The 25,690-nt window shown below is 38.7% G+C and overlaps 1 protein-coding gene across 1 annotated transcript in view; it reads left to right on the top strand.

Moving 5' to 3' along the window:
* The window catches only part of LOC136857928 (tRNA wybutosine-synthesizing protein 4), a 157,023-nt gene that overhangs the window by 107,316 nt on the left and 24,017 nt on the right, over window positions 1-25,690 (top strand). The window contains exons 6-7 of the mRNA XM_067137025.2: window positions 10,490-11,197; window positions 20,964-21,359. Coding sequence (XP_066993126.2) covers window positions 10,490-11,197; window positions 20,964-21,359 — 1,104 coding nt within the window. The remainder of the gene's footprint in view (window positions 1-10,489; window positions 11,198-20,963; window positions 21,360-25,690) is intronic.

A 25,690-nucleotide genomic window follows, 5' to 3' on the forward strand; every position in this document is an offset into this window, starting at 1 on the left:
CCATCTCCCTTTTCAGATTCTCTAATCTACTACAACGATTCAAACTTCTAACATTCCACGCTCCGACTCGCAGAATGTCAGTATCCATCTTCCTGATGATCGCCCCCTCTTGTGTAGTCCCCACCCGGAGATGCGAATGGGGGACTAGTTTACCTCCGGAATATTTTTCCCGGGAGGAAGCCATCATCAGTACATCATTCATACAGAGAGAGCTGCATGTCCTCGGGAGTTAGTTACGGCTGCAGTTTCCTGTTGCTTTCACCTGTGTAGCAGTATCAATACAGCTAAACCATGTTGAGTATTATTACAAGGCCATATCAGTCAATCATCCAGACTGCCGCCCTTGCAACTTCTGAAAGGCTGCTACCTCCCTTTCGGAGAACCATTCCTTAGTCTGGTCTCTCAACAGTTACCCATCCGTTATGGTTGCACCTGCGGCTCGGCTATCTGCTTCATTGGTACACGCAAGCATCCCCACCGCGGCAAGGTCACATGGTTCGCAGGGGAGGAAAAATGCATTATCACTGCCATAAAATATTTTTTATTTTCTATGATAATTAGCAAGTAGGCCTCTTACGTGACAGATATTTCATTATTCTGAACATGCAATAGGCTCGATTCGCTGTAGATCGGAAGATTCCTTGTCTCTTGCATCACTAGAATCATCTTCTAAATTACTTAGAAATTCGTCACACTCCACGTCTAAAACACTACTCACGCGCGGTCTCTTTTTACACAGATAGTAACACGACCAGTGGTGGATAATTCTTTTCGTGCAATGTAAACACTTGAAACAGACATACCCTGCGATCTCGTTTGTTAGTTTTGCGATACAGTAAAACCTTGTTAATTCGAAGTCGTAGGGACGCAAAAATGTGACTTCGAATTACATGATTTTAATAATAATAATAATAATATAAAAGAATTTATTGGACTCCAACCTATTCAATACATTACTGGATGTTAACATTTTTAGTTAAACATCGTTAAAATGGAGACATGTTTCGCCCTCCATGTGGGGCATCATCAGTCATATCAAAGCACCTCAAAATTAAACCAGACGTCTGGTTGGAAATTATGAACAATATATGTAAGAAAGAATACATTAAAAACACGTACAAAGACCTATCCTAAACGAAATAACAACAGACTAGTTACACATAGTAAAATACGCTAGTGGTTTCTTAATATTAAAATGAGGTTATCATATGCACAGTATAAAAATGGAAGTAATCAAAGTCCGTATGATATTGAGTTCGATGGTAGTTCTGCGTAGTATATACAAATGTTGGCATTACTTACATGATTTTGATTAACCGCCAACTTGTAATTCAGAAATATCTAATTCCCTCCATGGGAATTTAGAATTTTCCATTCGGAATTGCTAGGCGGGCATAATTCCATTGTGGAGATTTATCTCCCGTATGCAGTTATCAGACTGTGCCTCTTATAAGGGCTTCTTATAAGTTCACCTGCATACACCACAGCGTCAGTGGGTAGGGTCTAACACATCCCACTCTGATGAGTCTAGTGTTAGACCTAAGACGAAATGCTGGTTAATAGAGCAAACACTTGAAAAGCCTTACATCTGATGTGTTTTGACATACGATGCTGTGGCATTCCTTAAAACGCTGAATACAAACAAATTACGATGTCGCTCAAACTTAGCAACAATAAAACACATTGTAGACACACCAAAGCGAGTGAAAGTGCGGAAAACTACCCCTACACGTTCTGGAAGACGCGTTCTATTGTGACGCCAAGAAAATTCAAATTTGAATTACTCAAAAAATAGTACTTTAAAAAATGTAAAGGCAGTTTTGAATTAAAATTCTGAATTCTTTTCCGTTTAAATATAACGTATAGGGGCAGTTTTCTTCCATCTGCGAGGGAATTAGAAATATCTAACTGGAATTAGAAATATTTAATTCCCTCCATGGAATTTAGAATTTTCCATTCAGAATTGCTAGGCGGGCAATAATTCCATTGTGGAGATTTATCGCCCGTATGCAGTTATCAGACTGTGCCTCTTATAAGGGCTTCTGATAAGTTCAAATCAAATAAAAATCTCTTTATTTGCTAATGAGGTGTCTACCTCGGTGGCAAATGGTACACTAAAATACATTATTGTCAAGCACTAAATACTAAATTAATACAATTTATGCTAACAATTTTTCTATTAAACACACAGCTCATCCTTAATAAATTTATATTGTTTACAAAATTCTAATTATAATATCTCCTGTACTACTTACAAATATAGTCAACTGATATACAGTATGTAGAATTACTTCAAATAATACTATACAACTGGTATAAGATTATACTTTACATTGCATTTATTTACTTTTTTTTTTTTTACCCATTCGGGAACCTAAGTAGCATAACGACCTGCTGCGTCTTAACCAGAGCCCCTTTTGCCACCACTTTTCAGAGTTCCTGAAGGGCCTTCACAGCTACCGTAGCGGTCCCAGGGCCCTCGAAGTCCCCACTGTACTTCACCCCTACAGGCAGTCCCCTACTTTGGCTGTCCAAAATTCCTTTAACCAAGGGATGGAATTAATTTATTCACACATATTTTTTTATTTACAATAACTTGCACTGGTCGAATGCCCTCTAACACTTCATTTATTTTCTCTGTTGCTGTTTATTCTCTTCTTTGAATATCTGTACAGATTTTGGAAAAGGATCAAACACTACCCCTGGTAAACTGTTCCACTCCTTCACACCCTTCCCAATGAATGAAAATTTACCCCAATCGCTTCTGCTAAAATTCCTTCTAATTTTATATTTGTGGTCTGTCCTGCCGATATAATTATTTTCCAACTGAAGCCTCTCACGGATATCTCCCCATGCTTCTTCTCTTGTATAGGCTCTATATAATCCTATAAGTCTATTTTTCTCCCTTCTCTTAAAGTTTCCCACCCAAGTTCCTTTAACATTTCTGATACACTACTCTTTCTCCTGAAATCCCCTGTTACAGATCTTGCTGCTTTCCTCTGCACACTATCTATTTCTTTTATTAAGTATTCTTGGTGAGGATCCCAAACACTGTTTGCATATTCCAATAATGGACGAACCATACTTAAGTAAATTTTTTCTTTTAATTCTTTATTGCATCCTTTCAGTTACCTCATTATGACATGTAACGATCTGTATGCTTTCCCAACGTCATCAACATGACCCTTCCATTGCAAATTACTTTCTCCTGCATACACCCCAGCGTCAGTGGGTAGGGTCTGACACATCCCACTCTGATGAGTCTAGTGTCAGACCTAAGACGAAATGCTGGTTAATAGAGCAAACGCCTGAAAAGCCTTATCTGATGTGTTTTGACATGCTATGCTGTGGCGTTCCTTAAAACGCTGAATACAAACGAATTACGATGTCGCTCAAACTTAGCAATAATAAAACACATTGTAGACACACCAAAGCGAGTGAAAGTGCGGAAAACTACCCCTACACGTTCTGGAAGACACGTTCTATTGTGACGCCAAGAAAATTCAAATTTAAATTACTCAAAAAATAGTACTTTAAAAAATGTAAAGGCAGTTTTGAATTAAAATTCTGAATTGTTTTCCGTTTAAATATAATGTATAGGGGCAGTTTTCTTCCATCTGTGTTTACACAAAATGTAACTATACATCCAGCATCGAAAACTACGTGAACCAGGAGCGTGTTGCCAATCTTGACGTATATAAAACGTGCACCCCAATTTCGGGCCTCAACATTTTTTTTTAAATATGCGGGGATTATTTGCGTAAATATGGTATTCAGTATCTTTTCCTGAAGTCTTTTACATTAAACAAACACTGGTTTAGAAATCGATGGATCAGAATTTTGTCCATATGTACCTCTGTCCACAAATGTAAAGCTTTCATTTGAATCACACATGTTTGGAAGTACTATTGAAAAATAACTCTTGTAGTTATAATACAGGGAACCATTGCTCATTGGTTTAATTTATTCTTATATGTTTGCCATCAGTAGCATCGATATAGTTTGGAAAATTAGCATGCCTGAGAAAACCATTTGAAACGTTAACACAGTTCTCTTGTGTTAGTGCTGGAATACTTACATCCTTAAAATGAATCCATATTTTTGCACAAACATCCTTTACAATTAGCCGTATAGTAGAAGATCCAATTCAATAGCTCCACAAATGAGTATCCCATTGCTAAATACGTGCATGGGGGAATGAATAATTTTAAAAAGAAATTTATTGTGTGATGCATGTTAATAGCATAAACAATGATCTGTTCATTTGTCTAATTAATACTGTTTTTTAAATTTATTAAACATGTTTTTCTTCAAGTACACATTTTGCTGCCCTTGGGAGTCTCTTCAGCAAATTATAAAAAGGGGGAGGGTAAACATTCCTCAACAAGAACACTTACAGATAAAATACACGAAATGTAAAACCTGTTTTGCATGTCAATATATATGTCCAGACTTTAGAAAATGTAAAAAACATTGTATTGATTAGATGGATTAACAGATCAATGTAGTATTATCATGATACCAAGAATAAGTGTATCTTGTTCAAATTTCTAAATATACATTCTTTCAGCATTTGCATTTTAAAAGAAGTGGAAATCCTTAAGAAATGGTTTCAACAGATATTTGCATGAAGTACTGTAACTGTATAGAATTTTAATACCATGTGAAGAACTTAAATTTTGTAATTACATCATTATTTATTTCATTGTAAGAATACTCTGTCAAATTGATGACATTCTCTGGCACCAACATTTGGGGATCTTTGTTAGGCAAAAGAGCTAATATAAAGAAAGTTGTGTGAGAGTTTGGATTGTCCAACATGATGCAGATCAAGCAACAGTTTTCAGAGCATCAATTTGCCAATGTTTAGCATCAATATTTTGAAAACGGCATGCCACATGTGACGAGAATGCAACGTAGCAATTAGCTCAGGCGGAGAAAAATACAAGGGTAGGAGTGATGACTGATGAGAGAACCATGTGACTGGATTAGTTTATTTAATGACCGTAGTTCGCCGGGTGTGCGATTGTCTTTGAGAATTGTGGCTTGTTTTGACTCTTGACTGGGACACCTGATTGACTTCATTGTTATGACAATGTCTACTGAATTGTGCTGTGAAGTTCTAAAGATAGTTAACTTCATACTGTGAGTATGTATTTGCCATGGTCTCCGACCATCAACTTGAATTCAAATTAGTGTTGCTATGTTATCGTCGAAAGTGGCAAGGCATGAGAGTGACTTAGAGTGACTATATAAGAGTGCACTCATTAATTGGAAGGTAAGTTGCGAGCAAAGGCTACCCAGAGAAGTATAAATTCAACAAGTTAGGAGGATTGATATGTACAGTTGTTCCACCAAGTGGTCATGATTGTATATATAGATATGAGTTCATATAAACATTGGGATATTAAGGTTATCAGTGCTTTTTGCATCATTTTCGTAGCAGGGTTTTATTCCTGTGTGCTGTAGCAGGTTATGTGATGGCGGTTAGAGGTCTAGCATTTCTTACTAGCCAGATTGTATACATATTTGTGCTAAGAAGAAGGTACCTAATATTGTAAAACGTGTTCCGTGTAATTTAGCATGTGTTCTGTGAAAAGCAAGGGATGGAGAAAATCCTAGTATGAAACTTTGCCAGCAAGGTCACCTCACCAGCTACTACAATTTTAGTGATTATTTTGTTTAAATTCAGTGATTATTTTCTATAGTGAAGAAAGAGTGTGTGTTTTAAATGTTTTCTTATGTTATGAAGGTGGATGTTGTTGGCATGTTGTTAATTTGAAAGTATATGTATATATTTTAATTCTCTGTGTGTCATTTGATCAGAGAGTTTCAGTTCAACAGGTTGTCAGGTTAGGTAAGCAAGTCAGGCTATCGTCAGTCTGTGCATTCATGTTGTGTTTTATCAAATATACTCGTACCTAATCAGTTATTTAAAATTGTTTGCCATAGTATTGTATTAATCAGGTAAATGTAAATGCATGAGGAGTCCAGTAGCCCGTAGATACTACTTGGGTGCTACAGCCACTTAAGATTCATGTTCATGATAATAATAAAATAATGATAATTAAGTTGTGGAAGTTACCCCAGAGGGTTTCTGCGTCGTTTGAGGAGTGTTATGAGTCTTATTAGTTATAGTACTGTTGTGACCACGTTGTGAGGCAAGTGATTGACGGTAGTACCAGTTCAATACAGAAAATGAAAAGTGCATTAGCAGCATCTCTCATTACACAGTACATCTTTTTTTCATCAGCTTTCATTTCTGTTGCTGATGAGACCAATACAATGGGAAGTATCAGTATGGAAACTCCTGAAGTAGTCTTAAGAAAGTCACATGATACAACTAAAACGTGACTAAAACTCAAAGTGCAAGCACAAGTGCCCCCCCCCCCTCTCTCTCTCTCTCTCTCTCTCACCTGAGAAGCAAAAGGGCTATGTCTTTTGTTAATTTTACAGTATAAGCTAAAAACAGTAACTGGCTGCACATTTATGCCAATTGGTTGTTATACAAATGCAGTAGAATTGTAACAGTGTTATATACATTTATTCTGCATATCATATAATTATATAGATGTGAAATAAATTCATATTCATATAACTTATGCCAATCTAAATTTTCTTGGGGAAATCGTGGAAATGGACATACGCCCTTTTTCTTCTTAATTCCTTTTTACACTTCTGGATGCTGTAAAAGTAAGTTAAAATGCAAATGTAATTTCAATTTATACCTGTTCTGTAGCTAAACAAACAAGAAAAACATAATATAGCACACACAAAATGTTATAATTATCACATTAAGACAATTTTCACAACTTTTTTTTTCACATTAATTTTGTCACTGAAGTTCAGCGTAAGATAATTATTGTAAATTACTTTCTCCCGAATGAAATGTTCTCCAGAGAATTTCAATTTACATCTGTAGAAGTATCACTCATCGATAGGATATTCGTATTTTTATTCTTCTCCATGAAGGAGGTCACTGTAAAATACACTGTACTGCTGTGGAATCCACTGAGTTAATGTTTGCAGGTCCGTGTATTTTGCTGAACTAATGGGTTTGGGTCCACTTCGTACGGTCGGAATTTCCTTTCATAACAGGAGAGCATTTCTATGATGTCTTCTGGTATAAATTTCTTGAAAACATGTCATTGAAGGGTGTCTTGTAGGCAATAATTCCAGGTTTGTCAGCTGAAATTTTAAGCCATACAACTTTTGAGATTAGGAACATTTCACCAGTAGTAGATTTCTTGCGATTTGTGAAAGGGGATCCAGATGTTTCAGTTAAAGATGTGAAATTTTTTAAATTGCTACATTGCATTTCATGGACTACTAGTGGCTTCTTTACCTGGCATGTTCTACTGAACTGAGCCCAATCACATGGTACAGCGATCTCCAAGTTGGTGAGTTTCGACTTTTTCCTTTCAATAGTTGAATGAATACTGTCCACTTCCATGTGTGTGTGACATTTACAGTGTGTAGTTTTGTCATCTTTCTTCTCTCTGTAGAACTACCCATTTCTTTACGAGTTCTGTGTTTACTTTTTGGAACTTCCTTCACCAAGGTTCTTATCATCCGACATTTCTGGTCTCAAGAACTAGACTCCTTCTAAAAGGCGTCAAATATGTTTTTCCGTTCATCTTTGGTTAATTTCTTGGCATATTTCATTCTACACTAATATGGAGGCTTAAGTGTGCGTGCTGGGACTTCCTTCCAACCCTTCACTGATTTATAATGCCCCAATCAACCTGCTTCTTTTAGCACTATTTCTTTTCCAACTTGAGACATCTCGGATCCTTTTTCTCCCACAATATACTACTCCTTCTTTTACTTTTCCATTAGTTGCAGGTAACTCACATGTCTCTGTTGAGTTATTTTGACATTCTGAAATTGAAAGAAACTTTATAATAATAATAATAATAATAATAATAATAATAATAATAATAATAATAATAATAATAATAATAATAATGTCTGATTCAGTGTCATCCTGCAAGTCTTTCATATGCTCTTTATCCACAGGTTTCTCATGTGAACGCTTGCCGTCCAGTGTCTTTTCACCTGAGAATATTATTTTTTTACTTATTATTATTATTATTATTATTATTATTATTATTATTATTATTATTATTATTATTATTATTATTATTATTATTGGCATAATGTTATGGGTACAAAAAATCAAACTGACTGTCTACAAAAAGCCCACTACTTTCACTGCCTTCAGGTTTGTAATTTGGGTGCAAGTCAGAGAAGTCTGATGCAATGTCATCCTGCAAGTCTTTCATATGCTCTTCATCCACAGGTTTCTCATGTGAACGCTTGCCGTCCAGTGTCTTTTCACCTGAGAATATTATTTTTTTTATGTTAGCAATATGCGGTATTTTTAGTGGAAGTTTAGGAGTTAAGTTTAATGATAATAAATAGGACTAAAACAGTAATAATAATGATGATTAAGATATTACTAAGAATACAGCATACGTTAATGGGATCAAATTTCAATCAGTTAAAGTTGGTGTTACTTCAATCTATACATCATAGTTGGTGATTAAAGCGTAACCCCACAAAGCATAGTCGGTAACAAAATGTAGGCTATTACGGAATTCTTCAGTAAGAGACATAAATATATTTACCTCTCACTTCACGTGCTTGCTTCAGAGCAAGTTGCAATATCATCTTCCCTCTTGAAAAACTATACATTTTGCGTACGTTCAAATACCGAAGTCTCACGTAATTTTTAACTTCGTGTGGCTTACAATATTTCACTGTTGTTGTTTTCACGCCAATTTGCATATGATAATGCAGGTCTCTTATATTCCCGTAAATCAGGAAACTATAATAACATTCACAATGATAAGCACACTTCATTATCGTACTCCAATAAGGTAGGCAAAAGGCTAATGTCGATTGACTCTTTCTTCCCGTGGAGAAATTACTTAGAAGAAAAAATGCGGATGTCCCACATGCGAACTTGCAGCACTAAAAAGTTTCCTGCAAAAGGCGGATGTCCCACATGCGCCCTTTCCATCCTGAAAGCACTCTGGACTACCGCCTTTATGTCACACTCTAAATCCACAGGGAATGGCAACAGGACAACTGCCTTTATTCCATAGATGCGGTCAATTATACCGAACATTAAAATGGCCGTAACTCAGAATCACAAAAAGTTGACATACGCCCTTTTGCCTCTCTGGTATGGAATTATTTTTTATATCACTGAATGACAAATTCAAAAGAATTCAGATGAATATAAATTGGAAGCCAAATCTGAAATAATTGGCATTATAAAAAATGCAATTTTTTGGCATCTGCTATTCATCAATATCCTCACATGTACCCTCAACCAAGTTGCTCTGGTTATGGTATTATGCATTTTGGTTCTATCATCCACTTCTGTGAAGTCTTATTAACACTTTGAAGTTTTTCTAATGATTCTAATTGCAGTACGTTTTTGCCTAATAATCATTCTCTTACATCCTCCCAAACCATTACTAGTATGATTTCTCTAGCATCTGTACAAAAGAGGATGCCACTTACAGGGATATATTTTTTTAAATACCGGAGTGAAAAATTCACAAACTGGAATACAAACACAGTTCAGTGGCATTTACTTCAAAAGTAGTAAAGTGTTCATAAGCATAATGTTCTTTATGTAAATTTATGTAAGTACTTATTTCATTGTAACAGCCAATCTTTCTATACTTCTCATGGTTGTATCACGGTGGGTTTTCTTTCTTAAAATGTCAGCTAGTCTATCAAAAAAGGAAATAAAAATTCTAAAATAATTGTTAAATGTGTCTTATACTGTCCTAGTTTCTCAAATAAACTGTAGAAATGCCAACTTGTGTGCTAGTTCGTAACACTGGATGTACCCAGAACTTCCAAATTCTCCTACGCTTTCTTCTGCACAGCAGAAGGAACAACAATGCCTCCGAAATACATTCCTCTACTGCAGTAGATGTGCACTACTACTCATAAAATGAACTCTAAAGTGTTATAAAGTTTTAATTGGAATGGACCGCAACTTGCAGTGGTGAGAACTGCAAGCTCTAGTCATGAAAACTGTAAAATGAGGTTGGAAAGCATTCTAAATGCAGTCATTTAAACAACAAACTGGCTGCTCCTTGCAGTTTTATCTTGACAACAAAAGGTTGCCTATGTATTCTCATCTTGATGGTGATTTAATTATTGTTTGTTAACGTGCACTTTAAAATTGCTAGTTATTTGGAACTGTTTTACTATGTGTATTTACAGCACAAGTCTACCATTGCACAGCAATTGCATATTCTTGAGGAATTTTGCAACCAGTGATTCATTCAGCCATTTACATATATGTAAATGGAATTACTTTTATGTGCTTTCATTGCTCCAGCTACATACATCTTGTAATATCTGTGCTTTTGTCATTTGTTACCTCTGTTTTAAGTTACAGTGAATTCTTGATTTTAGAAGTAGCATCAGCATGAATACTATAAACTTTATTTTATTCCAGGGATGGACATCTTGCTCATCACAGTCAGTATTCGATATTTTCACGCAGATTACTGACCTGGTTGAAAGAAGAAGAGTTCTTTCACTTGAACCTTTTGATGAATTTGAAGAGTGGCATCTTAAATGCTGTCATTATGCCTTGACTATTGCATCAAATGGAGATATGAGTTATTGGCCTGAATGTTTGACTACTTCATCTTCCTGCATAAATGTTCCATTGCAGTTGAAATTTCAGTGGGTGCTGAATAATAATGTTGAAGGGCTACGTAGGTTTGGCCATAAATCAGTTCAAATTGATGAAGATAATATTCTGGTTGTTGGAGGATTTGGTTGTAGTACTACTGAAAAGGGTCACAAAAGACTGAATGAAGTAGCTCTTATATCATACAGAAGTGGTATGTGCTCAGTTCTAAACGTGGAACCTAATAATATTGATTTTGCAACCTTGAATTGTATGCATCATACTTTGACTCTGCTGTATGATACTCAAGATAAAAAGGTACTCCTCTATGGTGGTAGGAGCAGTCCTAGAAAACCTGTAAACATAGACCCTGTTCTTTTTACGGTGAGAAATGAACTTGTGAAAGTCAGTGTGCTACGTACAGGAGGAGGTCATCTTAGAAAACCTGTGCCAAGATGGAGACACAGCGCAGTATTAATGAATCCTGAACGAGTTGTCATCTTTGGTGGAAGAAGTTCGGAACTGGAGGTAAAAATATCCAATAACTTCAGTACATTCTGTCAACTATTCACCTTGTGTTTCCTGTTGGATGCCTCATATTCACTCATATTCAGCAAATTCTCAGGGAGCATTGAGTCCCCTGTTGCAATAAGAATAAAACAATTACATTATGCATATGACAATAGTACAGAGCACATATATTCAACAGTTTAAGTAGAATTTTGTGCTCTTATCCTATTTTTATGGCACTACATGTAGTAAACATTCTTCTTCTTCTCCTTCTTCTTCTCCTACTTCTTCCTGAAATGTTTCTGCTTATGCTGGTCGTTCAAACAGTGAAGTACTTAAAGGAATTTATAATCAGTTACTGCTTTTTTGTATGCTTGAATTTCCCTTAGATTCTCTCAGTAGGTATTCTAAAAAATTGAGACTGTGAATTGTTTCTTAATTGATGAATAAGAGAGATCATGCAATTTGTTAACATTGTATGATCTGTAGGTGATTTTATTTATTGATCAGTGTAACCACTTCCTTGTATAAACCTTAAATATACTTCCTACTCATGTGTGAATCAAGCTTTGTACAGGTTGAGTCAGAAATATTATTGCATGTTTGATTGCATCATGTGATGACAGTATTATGACTATGGGTAACGAGACATTACCGTTGAAAAGAAAATTCTTAAAATAAAAGAACACCACCAATCAGAGTCACTTTATTGACTCAAACTGCTCGCCGTTGGAAACTGGCAACCGCTGTGGAAAGTCGCTCATTGCTCATCACTCATGTAGAGTGGAATAGCATATAGGTCTCCCTCAATTGTTTCCAGCATCAATGCCACAAGGTTTCCAAGAGTAAACCACCTCTTTCAAATAACCCCAGAACCAATAGTCGCGGAATGTAGACCAGAAGAGTTGGCTGGCCATTCTGTTGGTCTTCTCCTTCCCAACCACCTGTATACCAAACTGGCAATTGTGAATCAGAATATCCCTCTCTGCATTAGTAGAGCGAGAGGGTACACTATCCTGTTGGAATAATCAATGTTTGTGTTCATCATTTTACATCACTGACACCACAAGTTCTTGGAGGATTTCACAATACTGATAAGCATTAACAGTTTCCTTCCAGATTTCCATTCCAAACAATCTTCCCTATCCAGTCAGTGCCCAGACTGTGATTGATCCATATTTTGAACATATCCTTTCAGTTAACTACAGAATTCTCTCTATCATAAACACCTTGGCAGGTTAATTTCTATAGGCTATTGGCAATCAAATCCACAATTTTTGCCAATGTTGCTACATTGGTGCTACTGCAAGACCTTTCAGGACGTTTTCTTTTCTGGATGCTTTTTTTTTTTCTTTTTCTTTTTTTCTTTTTGTCGGTAGTTATTTCCCTCCCTTTCCTCCTGTTCACAGCAGCAGTGCTTTGTTGAAATCAAGTCTTGGCAGCCTTATGGCCCCTTGATCATTCTTGTATACAGTTGCCTATGCTGCAACTGTAACTTGCTGACAAATGTTCAGCACCATCTTAGTTAATGATATAAACCAAGGCACATGACTGTTACCTAAAAAGAACAGATGAAGTTTCAGAGTTTGTGTGTCGTTAATCATTTCCCTCTGTAATTAATATAAAATTATATACTTTATTTTTAACATGTAACCATGTTTCTGGCTCACCCTGCAGATGCATTATCCTACACTGAGATTTAATTTATTGGTTCAGTTCTGCATGAAATGGTCATGTCACTTGCTTTGCAATCAATCAATCAATCAATCAATCAATCAAATCACCACTGAACTGCATTTAGGGCAGTTGCCAGGGTGGCAGATTCCCTATCTGTTTTTTACCTACTTTTCTCTTAAATAATTGCGAAGAATTTAGGAATTGATTGAACATCTCCCTTGGTAAATTCTTCCAATCACTAACTCTTCTTCCTGTAAACGAATATTTCCCCCAATCTTGTCCTCTTGAATTCCAGTTTTATCTTCCTGTTGTGATCTTTCCTGCTTTCTCCATGTAAATGGAGTGGTAGAATAACATCCACGGTAACCCATGCCTGTCGTAAGAGGCGACTAAAAGGGGCTCTCAACTTGGGAGCATGGGTTGGCGACCATGGGGCCCTTAGCTGAGTCCTGGCATTGCTTCAACTTACTTGTGCCAGGCTTCTCACTTTCATCTATACTAGCCGACCCCTTGGTCAACTCTTGTTCCTTTCCAATCTCAATGGTATTAGAGTACTCGAGGCCAAGGAAGTCTTTCATTTTCACGCCCTTTGTGGCCCTTGGCTTTCTTTGGTTGATATCTTCATTTTTCGAAGTGGCAGATCCCTTCCTTTTTCTCTCTGATTAGTGTTGCATAGAGGATGGTTGCCTAGTTGTACTTCCTCTTAAAACAATAATCACCATCACTCTTTTCTGCTTTTAAAATCACTACTTATACTTATTCGTCTGTTAATGTAATTCCATGCCATCTCTCCACTGACAGCTCAGAACATGCCACTTACAAATCTCATAATTGGATCCGTATTGAACAATTTATGTTTTTATGAAAGAATGTCCCTTGAGAGTCCACCTTTTCAATACTTTATGTGATTTTTATTAATAACATATATACTATTACAATGTCTAATTGCAGGACATGTTCCACCTAACTTTTATAGGCATCTTCAGCTGCTTCCTATATCTAAGAATAAAATTGCTAACAAAATCCTAGGCTCATAACACACTTGTATGTCACTGGTAAAAGTTGTTGAACTAACATAGGTAGCTCTGTCTGTAAAAACATTTATGATTAGCATGCATTACAACTTACAAAAGCACCCAAAACATTATTTTCACATTTTATAAAAGTTCATTGTATAAAAGTTCAATTGTATATTTATAATACACTGCTGTTGTGGTCAGTGATCTGTTTTCTCCCTCTTTGCCTTATGATGTTTAAAATATGTTAAAATGGGACTGCCTTCTGTTTCATTGATTGGAAGAGGAAACTTCAAGATTGTTCTTTCAGAAAAAACTTTGGAGCTTATTTTCTCCGTAATGAAATAAGAGTTGATGTGTTGAAAGTCTGTAATGAAAGAGGGGAAACAAGTCAATTATAGAGCTTGAGACTTGACAATAAAAGATAAATGAGGGAGATAGGTAAATAATTTTCACTCACCCACTTGCTTCCTCGTTTGCTGACTCTCTCTGGTAATGTGTCCTATCCGACTGGCAGTGGCCAACGCTGCTCACCTTGTGCTGTATCCGTGAATTCTGCGTGGAGGAGAGTGAGCTGGGGAGGGGTGGGGAGGAGGGGCTTCTACAGTAGTCGAGGAGGGAGGTCTATGGTGGGTGAAACTGTTAAAGGTAAAGATTTATTATCGGTTTGAAATATGTTCTCTTTCTTTTTCAATGTTTTAAAGAAACTTGGAATTTGATCATAAAGAGGATTTTTAACGTCTATAGTGTCATTTAAATTATAATCAAGATTGAAAAACTGGTCAATAAAAATGTAAATGTTTTTAAAATCGTTCATCAGTCTCTACCTTTTTTCATTCTCTTTAAGATAGTTAAATCTTTTTCGATAGATGTGTAGGCATGCCCTGTTTCTTTCTTGTGAACACTCATGGCGAAACATTTATGATGTTTGTTTGCACTGAAGTGTTCCACGAGGGGGGATCAAATACAAATGGGATTTTTTATTTAAATTCATTTATTGAAAAACATAAGGCAGTTGCAATTTATTTTTCCACTTAGTTTCCTGCTTTGGAAATGCATTTCTCCCGGCGTATGGGCAGCTTTTTGATGCCCCCATTGTAAAAAGAATAGGATTGTGTCACCAGCCAGTTGCACACGAAGTCTCCCACACTCTCATCATCTTCAAATCGTTGCCCTCCTAGAGCTTCTTTAAGCGGTCCAAACAAATGGAAATTGCAGAGTGATAAATCTGGACTGTAAGGAGAATGATCAAGTGTAGTCCAGTGCATTTCCTGTAGCTTTGAGACAGAGCTGCAGTATGGGGCCGCGCATTGTTATGGAGGAGGATGACCTATTGAATCGGTTGGTTTCGTCTTTTGCGACGATGTGCAACCCTCGCCTTGTTCAACAGCTCGCAGTAGTAAGTAGCATTGATTGTGCGTCACTCATGCAAAAAATCAATCAGCAAAATGCCTTGCCGATCGACAAGAACCTTGCCAGCTGACAATCGAGTCTTGGCTTTCACTGGTGCTGCCTCCCTTTTCCTTCGCCACTCCTTACTGGCTTGTTTGGATTCGGGAATGTAGTGGTGGACCCACTACATTGTTGCAGGTGATGATCTGACTCAAAAATGCATCACCTTCTTTTGCAAACCTTGCTGTAAGCCTCTGACAGACCTTCAAACGTCTCAACTTCAGATTTTCAGTCAAAAGGTGAGGGACCCATCTAGAACACACTTTACGGAACTGTAGGTCATTTGTGACGATTGCTTGGCAGCTCTCATAACTGATTCCGACTTGTTCTGCAATTTCTGATACTGTCAATCATCGTCAATAATGTCTTTAACCGCACGAATGTTTTCGTCTGTAATGCTGGTCCGAGGATGACGATTATGTTGCTGATTTTCCACACGTTCCCATCCTTTCTTGAACATTTTATGCCAGGCAAACACGCGTCCTTGACAATGTTTGATCATCGAACTGTGCAGTCAATCTCTGGTAAATTTTCGCTGCTGTAACTCCACAAGCAAGAAATTTTATAATTATGCGTTGTGCAGTGTAGGGGTGCACCTGTTGCTCCGACATCGTGAGCGTTACTGACAAAATAGCGGGAAATATCTAACAGCACGCTCTCCCCACTCCTAATGGTCCCGCCTAAGCGTAGCAGAAGTGCGAGGCCAGTCCTACCAACTGTTGATGTTCCAAAAATCCTGTTTATAATTGTACGACCTTCGTAATTATCTGGTTAAAAATCTTCTTCCTCTCTGTCTAATGTACGAAAATTTACATTGGGCGCAGGTGAGTGTGTAAATCCCAGATCAGAGTATTGATCTTTGTTAGAATTGACACTGTTGTAATTTAACCTAGGATTTTATTAGCAATATTAATCTTAGATATACGAAAGTGGCTGAAGATGCGTATAAAAGTTAGGCAAATCATGTCCCGCAATTAGACATTGTAATATTATATATGTAATTAATAAAAATCTCACAAAGTATTGAAAAGGTGGACTCTACTCCTTAGTCGAGCAGCTCGTCTCCTTTCTTGCAAGTCTTTCCCGCCCAAACTTTGCACAATTTTCGTAATGCTGCTTCCCAGCCAAAACTTTGCAACATTTTTGTAATGCTGCTCTTTTGTCGGATTCTTCTGTCAACCATACCTTTTCATATTGCTTACTCTTAATAGTCTACGTGATAAAACAAAAGTCATTTAAACAACAACTTTTACTGATAGCAAGGCTTTTGTCACCAAGATGGCTTGATTGCTTTCCATTTTCACATCATTCATATTGTTTCCATTCCTGTATGCATTGTTTACATGGCTGTTAATTAGTTTCCATAAATTGAGAAGTGATACAAGAAATTACATTTTAAAGACCTAGAAGTTTATTTTGACATATACAAATCACCTATTCACATTTAGAAATTATTGCCTTTCGTCAGGTTTTAAAGATCATGCTTCTGGATTGAAGCATTTAAGGCTACTATCCATTTTACTCTACTTTTCCACTGCTCCTAATATAGCATTGTTCCGGCCCATACCTGTTGTTTTAAACTAGTCCTACCGGGCGAGTTGGCCGTGCGCGTAGAGGCGCGCGGCTGTGAGCTTGCATCCGGGAGATAGTAGGTTCGAATCCCATTATCGGCAGCCCTGAAAATGGTTTTCCGTGGTTTCCCATTTTCACACCAGGCAAATGCTGGGGCTGTACCCTAATTAAGGCCACGGCCGCTTCCTTCCAACTCCCAGGCCTTTCCTATCCCATCGTTGCCATAAGACCTATCTGTGTCGGTGCGACGTAAAGCCCCTAGCAAAAAAAAAAAAAAAAAAAAAAACTAGTCCTAGCTAACTTCTTGGAAAGATACTATTGCCTTTACTACTGTTCATAAGGAGATACAAGAAGTTTTTTCTCTCTCTAAAATGCTATTTGTTCGGGGCGTCGACCCATGTGGATCTTTTGCCCCTACTGACAACATATTGTATGAACCTGCATGTAATTGAAATGGCGGTAGTGTGGAATGTTGTGTATGAGGAAAGGAAGATTAAGGACGTCACAAATACCCAGTCCCCAGACCAGGGATATTAATCATTACAATTTAAAAACCCTGACCTAGCCGGGAATTGAACCTGGGGCCGCCGGGTGACAGGCGAATGCGTTGTCCCCTACACCGCGGGGCCGGACAGATATAAGAATGAATACAGTGTTAATGGCTGATGATATTTTTATTTGGAGTAAGGATATGAGGAAAGCCCCAAAAAAATATCATGCAGTACATGGGAGGAATGAGAATCATTGTGAAGAAAAGCAAGACTTCGAACTTTCCCCTCTTCTTAGCATGTGTCGCCCAGCTTTAAGACAGATTATTTATTTGTCATATGAAAGCATCAGCCTTATTTATCATTGCTCAACTTGCACCTTTTAAAAAAGGTACCCCTCACTTCAAGCTCTGCTTAAGGACTGGAAGTGATCTGTCTGAACGTTAAGTTCCTTAACACTAGAACAGCTGAGAATCTTACATTCCTAGAACAGTGGTAAAGAGTCATTTTGACCCGTCATAAGAAATGCAAATGTTCAAATTAGAACTCTATAAGAGATGTATTTTCTTCTACTGTATTTCTACAAATTTATTTTACACACAAAAACCTGACATTATAGTGTATGGACCAAAGGGCACTAGGAAAGTTTTTCAATGTGAGAGAATGCTAGACTTTTTTCAAAATAATTTCCACCACACTCAATACACTTCTCCATATGTCGAAACCAGTCACTGAACCAACTCTGCAACTTTCCTTCGGTTACATTTTCACACTCTTGATCCCATGCTACCAGAAGCTCCTCGTTGGATGCAAAACACCGTCTGGTGACAAGAATGGCAGTGCATTGCAGGAATGGGTCAAGACAAATCAGCTGACTCTTATACACAATGCTAAACTACCAGCATCCTTTAGCAGAGGTAGATGGAAAAGAGGTTATATTTCCGATCTTATATTCAGCAGTGACGTCAGCCATCAGTGTGTAGTAAAGCCAGTCTGTTATCCAATACCAAGCACACAGCATAGACCAATAATGTGTGAAGTATATGGTGCAGTAAGACTCAGAATAGGAGATCTAATTTCAAGAAGGCTGACCGCCCAAAGTTCACAGAGATGTTGGATGCTGAAGTGTCTACTTTAGAACTAACACCTGAAGCTTATGATATATATACTGCTGCAGCTGTGAAGAAATGTTCCAGAACATCCATACCCCATGGTTGTTGGTCTGCGTTCTTCCCAGGTCTCGCCTCAGATCTAGCTACTCAGTTCATGTAGTATACAACTTTATTAGAAGAAACCCCCCTTGGTGAAGAAACAATCAAAGCTGGTAATCATTTATATCCCCTCTAAGTGCAGCAAAAAGGGATCAGTGGATCAGATCATAGAAGACCTAGACCTGACAAGAGACAGTCACAAATTATGGAGACTACTGAAGCACCTTAACAATGATCCTATGAAAACCATTGGACACACTAACATGAACTCAAACCAAATTGGGCATCAGTTACTCCTAAATGGAAAGGCAACGCATAAAGTCAGAACGCTCAAAATATGAACAGAGTGCGTGGAAGAAAGAAACTATCTCACCGTACCCTTCAACCTAATGGAATTGGGTAAGGCAATTAAAGAATCTAAAAATGGCAAGTAAGCAGGCGTGGATGACATTTGATCTGAACAGATTAAGCATTTTGGACCAAAAAACAATGAATGAGTTCTGCAGCTCTTCAACAACTGTATGAGATGATGTCAGATGCCAGAGGTGTGGAGAAAGAGAAGAGTAATTGCCCTACAGAAACCGGGTAATTAAGGAAACTATCCAGAAGATTTCAGACCCATAGCACTTCTGTGTCACCTCTGGAAGTAATGATTATAAATCACATTTTACTTGTGATTGACCTATTACTTATACCTCAGAAAGATAGCTTCCATCCCAGTAAAAGCTGCACTAAGCAACTTCTGAATCTCACACAGTTTATAGATTTGGATTTGAATCCCACAAGCTCACTGGTGTAACCTTTGTGGATTTATCAACAGTGTATTGTACTGTCAGCTATCAGCAGCTACTGGCCAAGGTCTTTGATTTGACAAAGAACAGTGGCCTTACAAGGCTCATCGCCACTCTTCTCCAGAATCACAGGTTTCTTATCGACTTTCAAGGACACCATAACCGATGGAGAATACAGAAAAATTAACCATTGTAAGGAAGCATATTGGCTCCAATGCTTTTCAACATATATACAAATGACCAAATAATAAGTCCAAATACTAGAAGTTTCTTGTATGCTGATGATCTTGCCTTGGCCACACAAAGCACCAGTTTTGAAACAGTAGAAATAAATATCACTTCTGCCCTCAAAAGCTTATGCAGCTATTATAATGCAAACTAGGCCTAGCTCAGACCTAATCCTGCAAAAACACAAGTTTGTGCCTTTCATTTGGAAAACAGAGAAGCACATCAGAAATTGAAAGTCTTGTGGTCGGGTATCAAGCTACAGTTCTGTGACACTCCAACATATCTGGGAGTAGCACTTGACAGAGCTCTTACTTTTAAGAAACACTGAATGAACTGCAAACAGAAAGTCTCCACCTGGTATAGCCTGCTGTGCACACTGGCTGGTTCGAAGTGGGGTAGTCAACCACAAACTATCCGCACATCTGCAGTGGCCCTTTGTTACTTCATCGCAGAGTATGTATGTCCCGTTTGGCACTCACCATCTCATGCCAAACAGGTGAATGTGGTCCTCAATGACACTTGTCAGTTGGTGACAGGCTGTTTAAAGTCTACTCTGGTCAACAAGTTCTATCAGTTTTCAGGGATAGCACCACCACATATTTGAAGAGAAGTGACTGCAAACAAGGAGAGGACATGAGTTGAACAAGAAAATGCTCATCTACTATCTGGCCATGTACCCCCAGCTTAGAGACTGAAGTCCAGGAACAGTTTTCTACAAAGATCTCAGGAACTAATTGGATCAGCCAAAAAGGAAGATTACAGCTGTGGCAAATAGGGTCTCCCAACATCGCTGGACAAATAGCAGTAGCTGAATGCTTATTACCTGGATACAAAGAGACCTGTACAACATGGAAATCCTTGAATAGGTTGAGATCTGGTGTGGGCAGATCCAAAGTGACCTTAGTGAGATGGGGTTACATCGATTCTAATAAGATCAAGTGTGAATGCAGGGAAGACCATACTCTGAAGCGCATACTTCAATGTCCGCTGTGCCCATCTTCCTGTACAGAAGATGGACTCTTTCAATGCACACAAAATGCACTTGATGTAGCAAAGTTTTGGTCAAAATGTGTGTATTGTGACTGGGTAATTTTAACTGTATGTTCTAGATATTTCTGACGTGAGAATAATAATAGTAGATGTCAAGCTTTAATCATTTTGGTCATGAATCTAATTGGGCATTCCTTTGCAGCCAGCCTTGGTGTCACGGATATATTGTGCCTGACTATTCATTGAGTAATCAGTGTTTCAAATCCAGTGGTGTCCTACAATGTCCAGTCAAATAAGTAGAATATTACTGTTAATTTTTTAATTTCATACAAATTACCTTTCTTGTTTAATGTTTCCAGGTGCTCGGTGATCTGTGGTTCTTTGTGCTGTCTCCTGACTTTTCGAGTGTTCATTATCAAGAAATTACTGCAAATTGTGATGTCTGGCCATGTCCACGTTTCTCCCACAGTGCTGCGCTAGTGACACCTAAGAGCCACAAAATGGCTATCACTGGTGGTATTGGCAGCAATGACTTCATTCCTCTTTGTGATATTTGGATCTTTGATGCTGTTAGTTTGACATGGCAACAATTAGTGCCTGCAGGCCCAGGTATGTTACCTCGTTATGGGCATACATCTGCAGTATTTCAGGAAAAGTTGATATTGATTGGAGGAGTAAATACAGTGTCAGGCCAGCAGCCAGGAGTATGCCTAATCAACATGAAACTCAAGACCTGTGTGGAATATGCTTTGCCAGTAAGTGAACATTCAACTTGTAGACATATTATGTGTTCTTATAAATTGTGGCTATGATATATTATTCTGCATTGGACAGCCGTTTGACAGCTTGTGTAATCACAGTGCCTTCTGGAAATTGACTGTGCACTTGAAATTGTATTCCAACTACTGTTTCGGCTACCTCCACTCCTTCCAACCCACAATTGACACTTCTCCGATCAGGCACACCTAGTGATATAGTGGGAGATATGCCCCAAACGTTAATACCTAACTGAACAAAATTTATCCGTAACTTCCTATTGTATGAAGACTTCAAACTCCTGCCAAGTTTAGATACGCCAGCTTTTCTAGCCGGGTGTCTCTACCCTACCTGTAGACCAAGTTATAAGATGTTATCATGCCAAAAGTGCCATTAAAGAGGGAGCTCAAATTTCTTAATGTTTTGCGGCCGCTAATCGCGTGTGAATGCAAGCGTAACAACACCATGTTACAGAGGCAGTGTATGCTAAAGAGCAGAGCAGCATATTGGCAATGAACAGCTTGTCTACTTGTAAAACTAAAAACTGATACCACAAGCAGTTGGAGAAATGCTTTATTTTTTGGACCTGGTGTGCACTTGACACAAATGGGGGTGCTGTTACAAATATATAGATACAAAAATATTATTTTTACTCTGAGTAGTTCGCATTTTATAGTTTGTTCAAGAAAATAGCAGTAATCAGTTACCAGGATTATGCACATGTTATTGCAGTCTCGAAATTCATAAAGGTCGGGCTTAAATATAGTCGCTTTTCCTTTTGTGTAAAGAAACTGTTATATCAGAAAACATGTTCTAGTATCTCATCTACTTTCTTCTAAAGCTGATGACTAGCAACAACTTAAAATATACGCTGACTGAGCAAATGTCATGGGATAGCGGAGCACTGATGCGCAGGTGTGTTGTCTGCGCACCACATGCCCCCTGTGCCAGCGGCAGTTGTATAGGAGACCTTGTGAGCAGTGGCTGTGCATGTGACAGGTGTAACATGGAACCTTGTCGTGAGCTGACACCGTTCGAACGGGATATGGTGGTCGGTGCCCAACAGATGGGAAGTGCGAATTCGGAAGTGGTGTGCGAATTTGGCTTCACACGATCAACCGTATCCAGGGTGTATCGTGAATGGTTGAATGCGGGTGTGGCCGTCCACAACAGACGAACGATCGGCCGTCCAGCCACCCTCGATGACCGTGACCGGCGACATCCGAGACGGATTGTCAATAGTGACAGACGGGCAACCGTGCAACAAATCACGGCTCAATTCAACACAGGCCGTGCTAGAAAAGTCTCCCAGTGGACAATCCATAGTAACATGGGTTCTATGGGGTATGGGAACCGGCGCCGCACACGGGTGCCACTGTTAACCCAACGTCATCAGGCACAACGACGCGCATTTGTCACCAGTCACCAGGGATGGACACTGGAACAATGGCGTAACGTATGGTCAAACGATTCACGATTTCAACTGCACCATGCCAATGGGAGGCACCGTGTATGGCGCAGACCACATGAAGCGCTGGATCCCGCCTGCCTCAAAGGTTGGTCCAGGGCGCTGGTGTCTCTGTTATGATCTGGGGTGCATTTTCCTGGTATGGAATGGGCTCCCTAGTTGTTCTGGAAGAGACTTTGATTGGTACGCGGTATGTTGAGCTGCTCGGAGACCATCTCCACCCAGTTTTGGCGGCCTTCCAGCAGCGCCCAGATGGTTCTACGGTGTTTTAAGATCATAACACGCCACCACATCGCTCCCACGTTGCCCGGGAATGGTTCCAAGAACATGCAGCGGAGGTCCAACGACTGCCATGGCCACCCAGGAGCCCCATTATGAACCCTATTGAGCATATCTGGGATGTCCTGGAACACAGGCTGTGTGCCATGGATCCTGCACCCACGAACAGACCAGCATTGGCGGCCGCTCTGCAAATGATTTGGTGTCAGCTGCGTCCAGAGGACTACCAGAGACTTGTCAACTCACTTCCACGGCGTCTCACTGCAGTTCGCAGGGCCAGAGAAGGCCCCACACGCTATTAGGTGACTATCCCATGACATTTGCTAAGTCAGTGTACATATAAAAACCCTCTTAATATAAATGTATAAGAAAAACGTGTGGTACTCAGAATAATAGATTTAATCAGTATACCTTTTGTACTATAATTTCCTTTTGAGGGATATGGCTAGTAGTGTGTCATCTTCCTCATCATGATCTTTGTCTTAACACGTTCAATACCTGCTTCTGAGTGGGACACTTGAATGCCTGACCAGCCATTTTCATGCCCGGCCCTTATAACGTGCATTACTTAATAAAATTTACCATTACTCCTGAACTATAAATGTTAGAAACATGATACTTTGTGCTAACCTCTAGTAAATATTTAGGGTGTGATATCTGGTGTCACAGGTTCCAAAATATGTCTAATTTTATACAGCCTATCTGTACTTTCGGTATAATGATTACTGTCACTGTAGTGAAGAAAGGAAAGAATATGAAGGAAGCGTATTCGGAACATTGTTTTAGAAAATATTGGGGTATGAAAAACAGGGTCTTCAGTCCAGTACATTTTTATATCAGGATTTTGGAATAATCGGTTTCCACGATTGCATGAACGAATTCTTCGTGAAAGGCTGGGGCGCCGCGCCTATCACTTGACTCGCGTATAGATTGGTCTGCTCACACACATACTGATAAAATTCGCCATTCATGAAAATACTCACCTAACTCAAAATATCCTGCTCATTTTCTGTTTGAACGTTTATACCTGAATTCTCTCTAAACGATAGAACAGGTGGACAATAACTAGGATGATATGTATCAGGCACTTCACTTTCCTTTATAGGCCTATTGGATTCGGGAATCGGAATTTCCTCGTCACTCTCACTTTCACTATCTGAGTCTATTTCAGGAATAAGTTCATCACCTATATCTAATAATTAATCTTCCGTAAGAATCTTTTTTTTATAAGCCATTATACTACACTCGGTAAGAACGACACACACTGCATTGGAATCTCAATTATGCGCGAGGAAGTGCTGAGATATTCCCGCTAAAACTGCTAAGATAAACATGAGCACACTCAACGCGAGTGTTATCTCAACAAGGTCAACCAACTTCCTGCTACAACCAGTAACGCTGGCTAAGGTGTAAGAATGCATAGATGACGACTATAAACAGCATTGCTTCGCGCGGAACATGAAATGTCTTACGCCGTCCATGGCCCACAGCATAGGAGCAAGCTTAAACGTCTTACGCCGTCCACAGTCCGCAATGAGTTAATAATGTTATTGTATTTATGTCCCACTAACTACGTTTGATGGTTTTTTTGGAGGATCACTGTCGTTATCAATCTCAGTATCACTGTCACTGTTGTCTTCTAAGTTAATGTCCGGCTCCATGGCTAAATGGTTAGCGTGCTGGCCCTTGGTCACAGAGGCCCCAAGTTCGATTCCCGGCAGGGTCAGAAATTTTAAACATAATTGCTTAATTTTGCTGGCACGGAGACTGGGTGTATGTGCCGTCTTCATCACCATTTCATCCTCATGATGACACGCAGGTTGCCTACGGGCGTCAACTCAAAAGACCTGCATCTGGCGAGCCGAACTTGTCCTCGGGCACTCCCGGCAATAAAAGCCGTACGCCATTTCATTTCTAAGTTAATTATAATGGGTTCCAAAATTTCAAGTCAGCCTTTATCCTTTGCAAAATCATCTTGCAATTTCTCTGTGTGTTTTATGCAAGAAATCTAGTTTTCCCTTATTACATTATTAATTCATCATTGCCTTTTCAGCTTCTCTGTACACATATGATGCAGGTGACACGCTTCAGCATTTAAGTCTTGGCACTTAGGAAAAGTTCATCTGTCTGCGGTTATCTTCAAGCTCGTATTTTTGGAAAAAAACAAAACAATAAACATTATACACCATCTTCCGAACTTAACTCCTGTATCCACTGGATCTATCACTTCTACAAATGCTGAGTTTGCTGAGCAACATGATTGTTTTCAGTGTTATAAACTGACAATAAAAACTTCAGTTCAATTTTTTCACTCTACTTGCTCATTTAGACGACAGTTCACAAGCTAGACAGAAAGCAGACTATTCTTTACATTTTATACATCTTCGTCGTCCGCTGGGCTACGGGCATCTGTTTATAGTACCTTATCGATATTGCAGCTGTGTAAACATCCTACACCTCACTTGTGATAATATCCCCTTCAGAGTAATGAGTCAGCTGTCAGTGGATTAATTTATGATTTTTAAGACACTTCTATTAATGTATAAGGGGCAGTCAAATGAAAACCGAACACCCATCATAACA

The sequence above is a fragment of the Anabrus simplex genome, chromosome 1 (assembly GCF_040414725.1).
Source record: "Anabrus simplex isolate iqAnaSimp1 chromosome 1, ASM4041472v1, whole genome shotgun sequence".
Classification (NCBI taxonomy): domain Eukaryota; kingdom Metazoa; phylum Arthropoda; class Insecta; order Orthoptera; family Tettigoniidae; genus Anabrus; species Anabrus simplex.